General features: G+C 46.3%; 1 protein-coding gene across 5 annotated transcripts in view; it reads left to right on the top strand.

Annotated features, from left to right (window-relative positions):
• Nucleotides 1–15,757, top strand: part of Cdc14a (cell division cycle 14A) — a 157,239-nt gene that overhangs the window by 67,490 nt on the left and 73,992 nt on the right. For all 5 annotated transcript variants that reach the window (XM_023721682.1, XM_023721681.1, XM_023721680.1 and 2 more), the window contains one exon: nt 4,652–4,718. In XM_023721682.1, the coding sequence (XP_023577450.1) occupies nt 4,652–4,718 (67 nt within the window). The remainder of the gene's footprint in view (nt 1–4,651; nt 4,719–15,757) is intronic.

The raw sequence follows: 15,757 nt of genomic DNA, 5'->3' as shown, positions 1-15,757 counted from the left end.
GGGGCAGATAATCAATTCTGGCTCTTTGGTGGGTGGCGGTGGTGTTTAGGGACAGGGAGAAGATTCAAGAGGTTTTTCTTACACAGTGACTTTGAGACAGCTGAAAGGAAAAGTTGTGTAGGTGGTTGACTCTACTGATTTGTGGTTCTAAGGAGTTTGTGTTAGAGAGATGCATTTGGGTCATTGGAAGATTTACATGGTGACAGTGGCCAGGACAGTGGTTCTCTAAAAGTTTCCCTCCTACTAGCTACAGCTTGACAGAAATGCTGATTCCCAGGCCCTGCCTTAGATCCGTTGAGCCAGCAACTTTCTGTGGGCACAGTAATCTGGGGCTGAGGAACTACTGAGGTGATGCTGATAGACCGACACTGTGGAGTCTGAATGGCTCTGATCCAGGAAGAGAGATACAGTGGGAAGAATTTGGGCCTGGAATCGTACCTTGCGGAGGTCTCATTTTTTGAGTTTAGAAGGTAAAAGATAACTTTGCAGAGGAGAGCAGGAAGTAATTTTAGAGAGGGAGAAAGCATATCAGGGGCCCAGAGGAGAGAGAGTGCAGGCAGGGAGTCACATCGCTGATGTGGTAGGGAAGATGTCTGTCCAGGCTCTTGGACAGGTGGATCCAGAGACGAGACAGATTATTGGCTGACAAGCCTAGAGAGCAGGACAGCAGAGGACTACAAATGAACAGAGTTTCTTTTTTGGGGGAAAAAGTGTTTTGGACTTAAAGGTGATGGGGTTGCACAACTTCAAGTAAACTGAAGCCATGGTACACCTTAGAGAGGGCATGAGTGATTCTTCTTAGATGGTTTGTGGAGATGGTGACAAGAGGAGGGGTGACAAGAAGTGGAGAGAATGATAGGAGGGGTGGCAGGAGGGGGGACAAAAGGAGGAGGGACAAAAGGCAGAGAGGGTGACAAGAGGCAGAGGGTGACAGGATGGGTGACAAGAGGCAGAGAGGGTGACAAGAGGAGGGGTGACAAGAGGAGGGGTGACGAGGCAGAGAGGGTGAAAAGAGGCAGAGGGTGACAGGATGGGTGACAAGAGGCAGAGAGGGTGACAAGAGGAGGGGTGACAGGAGGCAGAGAGGGTGACAAGAGGAGGGGTGATGAGAAGATGGGTGACAAGAGGATGGATGATGAGAGGAGGGGTGACAGGAGGGGTGACGAGGCGGAGAGGGTAACAAGAGGTGGAGAGGGTGACAAGAGGCAGAGAGGGTGACAAGAGGAGGGGTGACAAGAGGATGGGTGACGAGAGGAGGGGTGATGAGAGGAGGGGTGACGAGAGGAGGGGTGACAAGAGGATGGGTGACAGGAGGGGTGACGCGAGGAGGGGTGACAAGGCGGAAAGGGCAACAGCTGGAGGAAAGTGTGGAAGCGAAGAAGCTTAGAGGAAGTCATTTTTTCAGAAGCCGATAGACCTGCAAACATTTACATTCTGTGGGCAGGGCTCTGGGAGAGAGATGGAAAGAGAGAATTGATCATGCTGATAGTGCTAGTGCCTTCAGAATAGGAAAGGACTTTTGATTAGTAGAGCCTGGTGTTTTCCTAACTGTCCAATCAATTTCATTTTATAATGAAGATGAAAACAATTCCTCATTCGGGATCTCCCAACTCTAGTCTGCATGCTGTGTGGGGGACAGGTACCTTGATGCCGCAGGGCCAGCTAATTCTGTTTTCAAAGTGGGGCTGAGGAAAAGCAACAGAAGGATTGATTTAGACAGGGACAATTAATGTTGGTTTTGTAGAGCTAAAAACTCCTACTTTCTTAAATGGAGCTTTAAGTGTTACTGAAATGACATTTCTTACTCTCACTTCCAGAAGGTTCTAGTTCTGCCCCCTTTCCAGCCTCGTGGCAGTTATCTGATCTTCATTATGGTAATTGTTTGATTTTCCTATAATCTGCTTAGTATTCGGTTTCTTCTGTCTACTTACCGCTCATTTATCTGATTTCCAGTTTTCAAAATTCTGCAGTATCCCCCCTCGGTGCCCCCCTCATTGCCTCCCTCCCTGCTTCCTTCCCTCTCCCTTTCTCCTTCCTTTCTTTTATCTCTCTCAACCCTCTTTTATTCTTCCCTCTCTTATTCTCCATATCCACTGGGTTTTTTTTTTTGTTGTTGTTGTTGTTTTGTTTTTTTAGAACCGGGGATTGAACTCAGGCCCTTGTGCTTGCCAGGCGAGCGCTTATTCCACTGAGCCATCTCCCCGGCCCCTTCTCCCTATCCACCGGGGAGGAGGACTTTAAAAACAATTCACGGCTCTGACCATCGCCTTTCCTTTCCTTTTTGCTCCCGGAGCCTGCCTGGGGCACTGTGCTTACTCTGCTGTGTCTGAGAGCTGCATGCTAGGAGCCAGCCGCTGCCATCTCGCCCTCTGTAGGGGCAGATTTTGGAGCGTGAGGGTTCAGTGTGGACTGTGCCTAGAAGAATTGTCACCTCCTTTCCTGGTCCAGAGGCTATAGCTTGAGTTTTACTGCATCCCTTACTGTCATTCATCTTGGGAGCTTCGCTTTTGGCTGCCCACCGGCCTGCTCTTATTCTAGTTCTGATGGCCGTGACCTTCCTGGCCAGGCTTGCAAGGCTGAAGATTTGACTGCCAGGCACCAGCACGCCTTTCAGTCCCGGGCGCAGCTGTGGCTGTGACAGGCCAGGGGCTGTTGCATGGCCTCACTGTGCTGCGCCTTCTAGGGCGCCCCCTCCTGTTTGTAAGAGTATTCGGCTGAGCCAAGGGGCAAGGAGATAACACCAGTGGGAATGAGGAGCGCCTCCCGTTTCATAAGTCTTTATTTTGCTCTTTAAGTTTTATTTTATTTTTAAAATTAAAGCAGAGAAGGGCCAGTGAGATAGCTCAGTGGACTAAATGCCGGCTTAGGCAAGCGCAGGGACCAGGGTTGATCCTGGGCACCATAGGCCACACTGGCCCTGCCTCTGGGGATGGGGGTGCACCCTGTAATCCCACTGCTGGGGAGGCTGAAATAGGAGGATCACTACAAGTCTGAGCTGTGTAGTGAGACCCTGTACCAAATACATAAATAAAAATTTAAAAAATAAAATTGAGGCAGAGTTTTTAACCAGACCTGTGAAGAGAATTAGAGTTAGCAAATTTAAGTGCAAGATTGTATCTTTATTTTCACTAACTTCATAGTTTGCAAGATTGCATTCAATTATATGTGCTGAGCGTTAAATATAGTAGAATTAGCGCTGTAAGTGCAGCTCTGCCAGAAAGCACAGACATTTTATGTCATAGTACTGCTGCGATATCTTAAAATGATATTCTCATTCCCTCTGAGAAGGCATAGTAGTTATCAGACCTGTCACTAAATCTGTTAACTAAATCTATTTACTGAGCTATTAACTAAAAATACGTTTTGCTGTTCTAAGTTCTGCATTGTGTGCTAATAATGTTACATTCAGCTGCGTTTTCCTGTGGAGCTTCAGGCTGGCTGTGCAGCGCTTTGCTCCCTGCCCCTTGGGCTGCCAGCGTGCTGCCCCGCAGTGAGGCTGAGCTGCTCTCTAGTTTGTGGCTTAGTGGCCGCGGGGGCACCCTGGGTGGCTGGTGACGGACTCATCGTCTTCTCTTAGCCGTGTGCGGAAGCCCTCCAGGCTGCTTCTCCCTGCAGAGCCTGTGGCAGTCTCCCCGGTGCGGCCCCAGTGCTGACGTGTGGGGCTCTGGGTGTTGTCAGGGTGGGTGCCTGCTGTGCAGCCCCTTGGGTCAGCAGGGGCGGCTGGGCATGTGGCCGGGGAGACTGGAGGTCCAGTTTCCTGCCTTGAACGCTTGGAACGCTGCTAGCCTTGAAGCTCCAGGGCCGGCTCTTGCTTGCTGACCTGAGCTTGATGCTCAGTTTTATGTCGCCTGGGGAAGATCTGCTAAGTTGCTCCAAAAACTCGAGTGAAGTAGGCACCCCTCAGATTGCCACGCACGGGTTCCCACTCCCCGTGGTAGAGCAGCTCCAGTTGCATTAGGAGCCTTCCCTGGGCCCAGTGAGGCTGAGGAGATTGCTGGGGACTATGACTGCATTTTCCCGGCGTTTTGTTTCATTTTGGTAGGGGCGGGATGGTATCTCATCTGTGAAAACATTGCCAGGTTTTGCTGAGCTCCCTACACTGTCCCCTTACCTGTCGGTGCTTACTTTTCCCGCGTTTCCGGTGGGGGGTCATTCACCTGCGGGGATGCCTCTTGGGATGATGAATGTTTGACTTGCTAAAGCAGTCCAGTCCACTGTTAGCGCGAGTGGTTAGAGTATCTAAGGCTTTCTTACTGCCAGGCACATGCTTTAGGTGATCTGACTGCATTTCGGTGAGTGGTAGCCTCCGTCATTGACTGCATTTCATGGATGAGGAAAGCAAGACTCAGAGGTAGGGTAGCCTGCTCAGGCTGGCGCTCAGGGTGCAGCAGAGGGAGCCCGACCCTCCAGAACTTGCTTGGTGTTGAACCTGCTTGCTTGTTTGTTTACTTGTTCTTACTAATTCTGCCTGGTTGTGCTAGGCAGTTTCAGGAGTGCTTCAGTGGCGCTGCGGGCATGGTCTCCAGGTGCTGGTGCGCCGTGTGCTCCCCCAGGACAGCCTGCACCCGAGCAGCCAAGGCTCTCGGCCTGGCATTGCAGTATGTGGAGTTTCTGAGCGCAGGTTTAACGTTACGTCTATTTATGTTTACAGGGATGCTTCGTTCGGAAATTGCACTTACAATCTCACTGTCCTCGACTGCTTACAAGGAATCAGAAAGGTAATGACAGTCTTTCTTGCTGTGGGTTGGTAGTGGTTTAAAATATCACAAAGGAATAATCTGAACACCCTTCTCTGTCCTTGGCGAGAGGAGTAGAGCTGTAAGCTGAAGACTCTTCGCTTTCTGAATGATGATCAGTTTGAGCAATAGAGTTGGTGCCTTGTGTCTGAGGGCTCCTCATTGGTGACCTAACCAACCTCAGAGTGAAAGCACTACCAAAATCCCTCTCCCTGCTTCAAGACTGAGTCTACATAATACAGTATATCAACTTACTGTGTGGCATTTCATCGTCTGAAGTATTGTAAATAATCTAGAGATGGTGCAAAATGTACAAGAGGGTTCAGGTAGGTTATGTGAAAATACCACACTGTTTGCTGTAGAAGGCTTGAACGTCTGGTCGGTCCTCTTGGATTCCAGGCAAGGGAGACTGTACAGCAAGTAGAGTGGACGGGGAGACGTGACGAGGTCTCCCGCTCTCATTTAAACTCCCATGCTGTGGGCAAGTCTGTCGCTGCCCTGTACTGCTGTGCCTGTCACATTGCTCGTTCACTCCTGTAGTGTGTTCTCATCCCGGGGGAGGATGGAAGCCCTGTGCTGCTGCTGCTGGCCCTGCCCTGGCTGCCTAGTCGTGAACGCCAGGGTGGGCCCAAGGCCCGGTGGGGGGCACTCCCTCTCAAGGACTTGGCTCAGTATGAAGTTAGTTAGTTGTGGGAATTGAGAAGTTAAACTCTCCAAGTCTTTTGGAGCAGCTGGGAAGTCCTGCAGGCTACGCAGTGAATTCTAATGCGGGGCCAAAGGGCACGATGCCTTCTGAATCTATGGTGTTTTCATCAGTCAGATATGTGTGTTTACATAGCCAACTGGACGACACGGCGTCAGGAGAGATTCTAGCTTGCTTAAAGCAGGTTGCACTGTTTTTCTAGTTGAGAAAGCCAGTATGATAAATACGCTGCCTGGTTTATCTAAGTTTGTTTTGATTTTGATGTTTCACTTTATTTCACTGTGCAGTGGTAGGCATTGAGTGCAGGGCCTTGCCCAGCATGAGGCAGACACTGCCCGTGAGCTAGATCCTCAGCCCCGATACGTCATTTTACCAATGGTTTAAACCCTCTAATGCTTTAAGATAGTTCCCAAATATTTTTCTTTTAAAAGTAAGCTGTGGAGATCCACTACCCCAAACGGTATTGCCAAAATGCCCTTGCAGTGATACGAGTTAAGTGGTTTTATGGAGACATTATTCAACACATACCCTTAATTATAGCACTGAGAAAGAAATGCCTGAGGGAAGAATGTGGTCCGCTTCTTTGTCACTATTATTTTGCCTTTCCTTCTATCTGGTGCAGGCTGTTTCTTTTGTAGCACTTAGGAACTTCAGGAAGAGCTCCCACCAGAGTGTCCCTGCCCATGGTTATGGTAACTGGTGTCTCAAAATAGAAATTTATGGCATCCTTCCTGTTGTACGGGAAAGGCGGACTGTTCACAAATACAGGCTTCTCTAAACTTCCTGCTTCATCAGATGTTGGGTTTGCCCAAATTTAAATGATATTTTAAAGGATCTAGTAGATTGTTCAGCATGCCTTTACACAGCTGAGATACACTGGCCAAATGTACCCCTTAGGGAGGACACCACCACCTGGGCTATTTTTGTGACAGTGAGTACCCTTCTGAGAGTGTATACACAGCGTAGCGTTATTTTTGCCTTTTTAAGGAAGGTATTTTCCTGTATTATTATTGTTGTAACCAGAACTCATGTGTTATGTGAACACACAGAGACATTTATACACAGGTTAAAAATAAAGAGGGAAGAAGATAAGTATCATTTAGAGTAAATTTTTTCCACTGGTTTCATTGGAATAGTGCTTATGGCTAAACTGAATGGACTCTTAGAAAGGCAGAATAATGAAAGGCACTTGCTCACCTTCTCTAGGAGTCGTCTAAACCACTGTTGTCAGAGGTTAGCATGCAGAAGACCCATCGGGAGAGCGTGTTAGGGAACAGGTCCTCTGGAAGTAGGGGGAGGAAAGGAAGGGAGCGGGAGAAGAGAGGGAAGGGAGAAATGCAAACACAGCTTTTGTAAGTAAGGGGAAGAAGGATTGAACGGAGGGAGGGGACAGGAGAAAAGAGTGAAGGTAGCATACTACATGTAGGGCCAGATCCCTGTGACAGCTGTGGGCATCAGGAATACCAAAACTACCAATAAACTTAATTTAAGGAGGAAAGCAAGCTGATGCTGAGCCTCATGGGCAGAGAATCAGGTTTCTTTGTTCTGAGGAGGGGCTTAGAAATCTGCCTCTGTTACCCTAAGTGTTTCTGATGCACGTGATCCATCTTTTACCTGGTCAAAGGATCCCTAGTCTCAAAAGTGCTTTTAAAGCTGGGTCTGCTGGAGCTTGGCTTCCTGCTTTCTTTTTCTATTTTTAATGACTTGATCATGTTAACTTTTAAAGGTGCCTGTGGTTTTTATGTTCCGTTGTCATCTGTGTAGCTTCACAGCTTAGCAAGTAAAAGATTCTTTGTCTTCCTAAAAATATTAGGTCTGAACAAGCCCCATAATTTTTAAAAGTTCTAAGTCATTAGTTACAAAAATGAGTGAAGTTTTGTGTTGTTAAAAATATCAGTTCTTCTGAATTATAAGAGCGGATGAATATAGTTAGCACCTGAAACACACTTTAAGCTCTATGAACAAATTAAAATTAGGGCTTATTTAGTAAAAATGCTCCTTTTTGCTAAATATTATGAAAAAGGCAAACAAGATTTTCTGTTACTAACAGATCTTTCTTCTGAGAACTTACTCACAGTGATGTGTCTGGTGATAGGCATAGTTCCCAGTAGGTTTTAGCTCCTACGTTTCCCAGTTTGTTTCAGCCTGTTATGTTTATGTACAGAACTAACTGAGATGAATACTCAAGCGCGTCTTTTGTGGGACATATTTTCATAGTATTCAAATTGTTCAGCTCTGTTGCCAGTGCAGTATGGAAGCAAACTGTTCAGAGTTATAAAATGATTTCTGGAGTTGTGTTCAAAATCAAATGTTTTAAGCTCTTGTGTCTAGTCATTGAGCACCATTTTGTAAGAAGCAATTTGAAAACTAAAGAATAAGTTTTACTAATTTAGTGTGAAAAATCTCATGGAAATTCTGCTTTTAGGGATTACAACATGGATTTTTTGACTTTGAGACATTTGATGTGGATGAATATGAACATTATGAGGTTGGTACATTTAATGTATTTGGAAAGTATAATTTCATGTTAATAATAAGTAATTTGTTTTCATCAAATATTCTGGAGTTACAAATTGAATGGTTATTAAATAAAATAATTTGTGATTTTTTTTTTTTTTTTAGTTGTTACTTTCGTCCTTGTAACTTTATTATTGCCTTTGAACCAGAAGTCATCAAAATTTTAATTTGGAAAAATGCCATATCTATATCTGTTCACTTAGCAAAGGTTTATTGGCACTTTGCACCTTTCTTTTATAAGAAAAATAATCTCAAAGTATAGTTTGGTAGTGAAATTGTCAGTTACTTTTATTTCTTATTTTAAATTAAAAAGGTGGGGCTGGAGAGATGGCTCAGTGGTCTAAAGCACCTACTTGGAACAAGCTTAGCAAAGCACAGGGACCACGGTTCAATCCCCCAGCACGACATGCCAGCCTGCCCCGCCCCCTGGTGGGCTGAGCTGGCCACACACACACACACATACACACACACAAATGAATAAATTAAAGAAAAAAAAGAAAAAAAAATTAAATTAAAACTATTTAAACAAAAATAGCTGGGTGTGGTGGCACACACCTGTAATCCCAGCACTCAGAGGCTGAGACAGGAAGAGGCTGTGAATGAGTGTTAGGCCATCCTGGGTTATATAGGAAGTTCAAGGCTAGCCTGAGCTACATAGAGAGACCCTGTCTCAAAAATAAATAAATAAATAAATAAATAAAGCAGATTTGTGACTTTTTTTTACCCTATACATTGTATTTTGTTTTTGTTTTTTAGAATTTTATCATACAGTCATTTTTTTATTTTTTATTTTTTATTTTTTTGCAGAACCAGGGATTTGAACTCAGTCCCTTACGCTTGCCAGAGAAGCGCTTATTCCACTGAGCCATCTCCCCGGACCTCTGTATTTTGTTGTTGTAAGAATTTTTTGTTTGTTTTTTTGAGACAAGGTCTCACTTCGTAGTTAAAGCTGGCCTCGAACCCCATCTGCAGAGCAGGCTGACCTCAAACTTACCGTGGTGTTCCTGCCTCTGTTTCCAGAGTGTTGTGGTTATAAGTGTGGCCAACCACACCGGGCTTGCATTTTATTTTGAAATCTGACTGGATGTCCTTAGTTCTCAGAGCGGGTGACTGCTTTCCCCAGGGAGTTATTTGGGAGCTGGGGGATGTTGTTTTCCTTGGCCAGTGACAGATGTCCAGGGTGGCCTGTGCCGTAAGGAGGACATTGATGAAAGACACTTCCTGAGTGCTGGAGGGGGTTCTGGAACTACCAAGCTTTTTCTGAAGGAAAAGGAAGCCTTGAAGTGTGGAGTGCCTCAGCAGCTCATTTGTTGGGCTTTCCCAGGGGAGTAATAGCATTTAGCATTGTTCTTGGTGAGGCCAGCACAGCCTTACAGTTTGGGGTCCAGGCCAGGGGCTGTCCAGCCTAGAATTTGAATCCCCAGCTAATGTGTTAAATTTAACCCATCGGAAAAGAAGCCCATCACTTGGCACGCAGCCTGGTCTGCCTTGGTCACTGCTGGTAGATAGTGTTGCCACCGGCTCAGGCTGAGAGCGGCTCCTTCCTCGTTTCTGTCCTCATCTGGAGTGCGGGTAGCCGGTATTTTATCTCCTCTCGTGGCCAGGCTGGCTCCCATCAGCTGCAGGCAGACTCCTGTGGTCGCTGTCCCCCTGAGGCTGGCCTTCTCTCCCAGGCCGCTCCTGATGCCCAGCTGAGGGATCTTAACCGGCGGCTCTCCTTGTTCTTAGCCCCGGCGTGGCCTCTGCTCCACAGCCCTGCTGAACTGAGGACGCACTCCTCTGGCCCCGTGGCCCAGCTGTTGTGTTCCAGCTGCACCTCCAGTTCCTCTGCATTCGCGCACGCAGCAGTCGGCTCCCAGCTACTGACCCACCTCTCTTCCTGTCTGTGTCTTGGCTGAGTGCCTGCCTAGTCCTGCATCGCCTAGAGCTCTCCCTGCTTCCTTCTGTGCATTCAGGTCCCATACACAGCGGATCTCACCCCAGCAGTGGCCCACCCCATTTCATGGTTTTAGTTGTACTTCACATTTTTCTCACTTCTTGTAGCTCTTCGTGTGCAGCCTTTAGCTTCCTTATTAGACTGCAGATTTCCCTTGGCTGGGATCTGACCAAGTGGAAAAACGTATACTGTGCTTCTGGACAGGACATCTGAATGTCATAAAATTGATTCTCCTTCCAAAGTTAGTAAGTTTAATGCAATTTGCTAAAAATTCCCAGAGTATTTTTTCAAATTATGAAAGCATTTTTGTTTTAAAGGAGAAGAATTCTCTCTCTCCTTAAAACAACAACAAAATAAAAAAGGAGGTAAAGAGAGATGCACTTATAAGGGAAAGATTAGGTAGATAACCTGTAGTGCATGTATGTATGCGTGATGGGATGTTGTGTAGTTTGCTTTTGTTACTGAGATCGAATTCTGGACCTTGCACTTGTCAGGCAGGCACTTACAGCACTGAGCTATGTCCCTGACCTATCATTTTGTTTTTAAAGTTTTAAAAATTTCTATTACTACTTGTTTGTAGTATATAATGATTACATTCATAAGCTGGTATAGGTTAATCACACCTAAATTCTGTGGTCACTTTAAAAACTGAATTGAGGCACAGCACTTGTCTTGCGATGATTTCTGTACAGGAGAAAAGCTTACAGTACTCTTTTCAAAACCCCTACCCACTAGTAGTAAGAGACTGTCATCCCTCACGCTGTGTGCGCACTGTCATGGGAGCAGAGGTGATTTATCTTGAGGTTCATGAAGCCTAAGTTTTAAGACCTCCTGCTTGCACCATGCCTTCTGAGAAGACCTTGAAATAACACTCTGACACAGAATCTGCCTTCAGCTTTTTGTTTTCCTTTTCTTTTGTTGGCTCACGCCCTTATCAAACCAGACTCTCAACCATTAATGGTGCTACGGTTAAGCCTTATTTCAGAGAGCACCCACTCAAAGTTACATCTCTAGTGACATTTCACTTGTCCCCAAAGGGTTTTCCAGAAGACCCACCCTGGCCTGTCCAGCCCCACAGTGGAGCTCACAGCCAAGCTACCCTGCTGCTGTTGTGTCCTGTCCCAAATGCTAGCGTTGCTCCCCAGGGGCCCTGTGCTGCCGAAGTTCCCATGACTCACTCTTGCTATGAGCCTTTGTTTCCTATTTCTGAAGTGAGTTATCTACACAAGATCTCGTTGGTCCACTGTGGGCTGAATGTGGACAGCGTCTGAGACTCTCTAGCCCCTGCTTCCTGTTAGTTACCATTATTGCTGTCCTCACTTGATGGTCCACTTCTGAGGGAGGAGTGCTGGCTGCTGTGGAGAATGCGAGGTGATGTCATCTTCACAGCGCAGCTTGGGCAGCTCATCTGGGAGCTGTCCGGAGAAAGTGCTGTGCCTCTGGATGCTGAGGGGGCTCTTGGGCCTCTTCTGTACTTGCATGATTAGCAGAGTGCATGTTATAAAAGTAAGGCTGATTTTATCCACTCCCTGTTTTCAGTATCACAGGCTCCACACTGACCAACAGAGAAGGGGAATGCCAGCTTCCTTCCATGGCTCAAAGGTGGCTGCTCGTCCTCTCTTGTCCTTCCCAGTCCCTCCTCACACCCACACCAGGCCCAGACCGCACTGCAGCTTTGTGCTCTTGTGGCAGCAGATAAGCCTTGGCCGTCCTCCTGCCCAAGTGCCGCTCTCCCCACTGCTATATCCTCAGATGGGAGGGCTTCTGTCTCGTGGAAGCCCACTCAGGTGGCACTGGTGGTGCTGTGGTCACATGCCTGCCTCTGGTGGACCCTGTGGTGCTGTGAGCAGGACCAGGTCCTGCTTCTCTGTGTGAACGGCCTGCTGGCGTGGTATGTGACAGTGGGTGGCCTTTGGGTGTCCTGGAGGGAAAGAACTGATGAACAAGTGGGTGAATAAATAAGTCAGGGTGTTGCTTTTGGTGGAATTTGTAGAGCAAAGTAGAACTGAAGGTTGGTGCTACTTGTCTGCCTCCCTTGCTCATGAATTGTGACCTGCAGAGGTGGGGCTTTGGCCACCGTAACAACCAACTCGGGCTGCAGGACGGAGCGGAAGCAAGCCTTGGGACGCAGGTGTTTGGACCTCCCCCCCACCCACACACACACTGCAGCAGGGACACATGCACTTGCTACAGAGGCCTGACTCTTGAAGAGCTATGGCAAGCCTTCCCCAGAGCCATGGACTGTGTTACTTAGAGGTCGCAAATATAAGGAACCAGTCCCATCCCGGCCACAGTAGCTGCTAGAGTGAAGGGACCCAGTGTCTCCACATTTGCTAATAAGTCGCAGCCATTGCTCATTGAAGACCACAGTGGTTAGGTGTTCTAAGCAATTTCTCATATTTTCTCATCCCTCTTTAATTATTATTTGCAGTCTGTCCTTTCTTTCATCCCTAAACTTCTTGAGAGAGGAGTCTCTAACTAATTATGGCTTGGCCTGTCCCTTCACAGCTCTGCTGAAACTATTTCTGCCAGCACAGGCGTTAGACAAAAGGCCACCCTTGGCCATCTTCCTGTTGTTCTACTGCGGGCCCGCTCTGGGGCCTGTGAACTCACTGGTCCTCCCTCACGCATAAGCTATCCTCTGTCCACCCTGGCACTGTTTGGTAGAGCCTCGTGAGGAGTCTGACTTCTCGCTAGATATCTAGTACTTTCAGACTTTCCATGTTTGATTGCAAGTTTGGACAACACCGTCCATGTTGCTGTCTCCTGGGACAGCATCAGTAGCGTGCTGCTCGCTGCCTTGCGTCGAGATGGTCACTGGCCCGGATGTGGAGCAGTGTCTGCAGTCCCTCCTTGGCCTGGCAGCAGTCTCCCTCCCTCCCTCCCTCCCCAGGTGGTGTTGGCAAGTGTGAAACAATCGCCCACCATGCTGTATCCCTCAAAAGCAGAACGAAGTTAATAATCCAGAATTTGATTATTATTACAGCCAAAGGGTATGGACACTTAATTTAAAGCAAATAATCTGAATGTTTACTTTGCTCTAAGCTCATAAAGTACCAGTCTATCAATAGTAGTTCATTGTTATACCGTCAATAGTAGTTCATTGTTTAAGAAGTTAGGGAAAGGTAAAGACTGTATTTTAAATGAATTTCTAAAAGACAGTGTAGTTATATTGTACTTATTTTTTTAAAATAGTCTTTGCCAGTTTTACCGAGGATGCTTATCAAATTTAGTGCAACTTTGTCTTTAATGGATCTGAGTAAAGCCTACACAGCCAGGGCTGTGAATATCTGTGGCTGTTTTTATTGCTGTCTTTTGACATTTCTCTTTTGTCTTCAGAGTCCTCAACATTAGAGGATGCTTTTTATTTTATATGCAACACTAGGTTATAGGCTGTTGTATAAATTAAAGGCTCAGCAGGTATTTGAGTATTGAGTTGTGCTTCAAAATTGTTTATGTTGTCTGAGAAAACATGTCAAGAGAAGGAATCACTCTCTAAATTGGCAACTTCAAGGATGATTTCTCTGTATTACTTTCTACATCACTTTCTGTATTACCATTGGGTTTGTCGCAGTGGTAAAAAGGATGAATATTTCTTAATGTCTGGACTGGAAAATATATTTATGACAATCATAAAAATTTAAATCAGAGGCACAGATACATTTCTTGGAAGCTGTACAGTTCACCCTGCAAGTCAAGTTATGTTTTAAGTACAGTGGGAGGTATCTGTTCTAAAGAAGCTGCTGGGTTGTTGCGGACTGGCGATTCCTTTGGTACATAACACAGTGCCTCAGCTGATGGGCTTCAGGATTCAGCTCTCGACTGGGGCTGTTTGGCAGCTCGGCGGCGTCACGGCGGATGTGGCTTGGCTGTCCCTTTACTTCGTCCTGGCTTAGGCGCTTCTCCACCCTGCGACGCAGGCCTGGGAAGCACCTGCAGCTCCTGTCTTACCTAAATTTCTCTGAAGAGCTTTTGTGTGTGTTTAATGAGAAAAACTGACTTACGTCACCTAAAATGTTCTGCTGTTGATATATGTCAGCATTTGTATGCTTGCTGTGGAAAAATTTCTAGATTCTAATTTCAGGAGATTATGGAAGTAAGCTTTTGTTATATTAGGTCAGCCAAAAGGTGTAACTTCAATGTTTGTCGTAGTTAAATCTAAAATTCTGGCTGTTTATTCCATTATCTTTATTCAGAGTATTGCCCATATTAACTAATGTTTATTTTTAGTTTTATTTTTGGTACCAGGAATAGAACTCAGGCCCTTGTGCTTGCCAGGGAGGCGCTGTGTCCATAAGCTATACCCTGGCCTACCCGCGTGTACCTTGGATAGGAAGATTTGTAACCATATTCTTTTGGCTCTTTGAGTGGATCTTAGCCAGACCACTGTCTGTCCCATATGATTGATTTTTAAAAAGTTACTGTTTAACCAAACATGTCTATAACCCAAATAAACAGATACAGAATGATATGTTCATCTAGCCTCCTTGGTGGCCAACAATACTGAAGTAGTGTGTGGAAGCCTGATTTCTGTTACAGTTTGTAAAGAGTTGGTTTGAATCTTCTGATGGTTGGAGCTTATCTTTATTCTTGAATTTTTAAGTAATGTTTAAGCTTAATACTTACTCAGGAGGGCATTGGATCATTAATTTGAGACTTCCACTCTGCAGAAGGAGCCTGGGCAGTATGGGCAGGGGGTGGTGTAGGCAAAAGGGAAGAGGTTAGGGTGCATTGCACAGGTACTCCCCAGTTACCTGCAAAATCTTGGGAGGCCTTGGTCCTCACTCAGGGGCCCATGGGTTCAGAGGCCAGGAAGTGGAAGCAGGAGAGGTGATAGATAGTGGAGTGTGGAAGGGTGGTTGGCCCCTTCCTTGGTCTTCAGGCCTCTTGAGGACCCCATTAAGAATTTGTAGGTTCCTGGTGGATAACTGGCAATCAAAATCAGTCCCAGTTATGTTGTATTTGATTTGATACTATTTAAAAATTGAAGGGGCTGAGGATTTAGCTCAGTGGCACAACGCTTGCCTGGAGGTCTGAGGTCCTGAGCTGGATTCCAGGTCCCCACCTCCATCCCCGTCACACACACAAATATCTAGTTGAAAATAGTTAACGTTTTTCAGAACTGAACTAAGGTAGCTCAGCGGACTAAGTGCCTGTGTAGGCAAGCTAGGGAACAGGGTTTGATCCCCAGCACCACATGCTGTGTCGGCCTCACCCTGGGGCATGCTGAGCCCACCATGGAGACTAGGCCGTAGTGCATGCCTGTAATCCCAGCACTTGGGAGGCTGAAAACAGGAGGATCACTAGGAGTCCAAGCTGTGTGTTGAGACCTTGTACCAAATATATTTTAAAAAAGAACAAAGTTAAATTTTCGTGGACATTGAGATGGAAGGTCAGCCAGCCAGCTTTCCTGCAGGGTAATGGTTGGTGAAGCCAAGGAGCCCTAGCCTCTGTTGCTGACCCTGGGCTTGCAGCTTGGCTTGTGGGGCGTCTCCTGGGTTTCCTGACCACGCTCCTCTCTCCCGCTGCCTGCTCTTTCCCAGTCTTCAAATCAGCGTTGACCACAGATGTGAGCCGGGAGAGTCAACTTGGAAATGTGTTCAGACTGAGCCTGATAATGAAAGAAGTTCTCGTCAGTCAAAGTCTGAGTACCGAGTTCAAGGACAGCCATTTGCATTTTCTTTGCCTCTGTTTATTGCTGTCATAAGTAGTGTTTGTTTTTAGTTCTTTGCCAGGAGACAGACTTATTTTAAGTACCTCCACCTTAAACAAGCTGACTTTTCATATAATCTGAACTTTTCATATTGTAAACAGAAAATTTTCTCAAATGAATTCATATTTCAAAATCAGGCGCATGTTTTGATT

This window comes from Octodon degus, unplaced genomic scaffold (genome assembly GCF_000260255.1).
Source record: "Octodon degus isolate 3935 unplaced genomic scaffold, OctDeg1.0 scaffold00084, whole genome shotgun sequence".
Classification (NCBI taxonomy): Eukaryota; Metazoa; Chordata; class Mammalia; order Rodentia; family Octodontidae; genus Octodon; species Octodon degus.
Note: the sequence above shows the minus strand (reverse complement) of the source record. Positions and strands in the feature narration are given on the sequence as shown.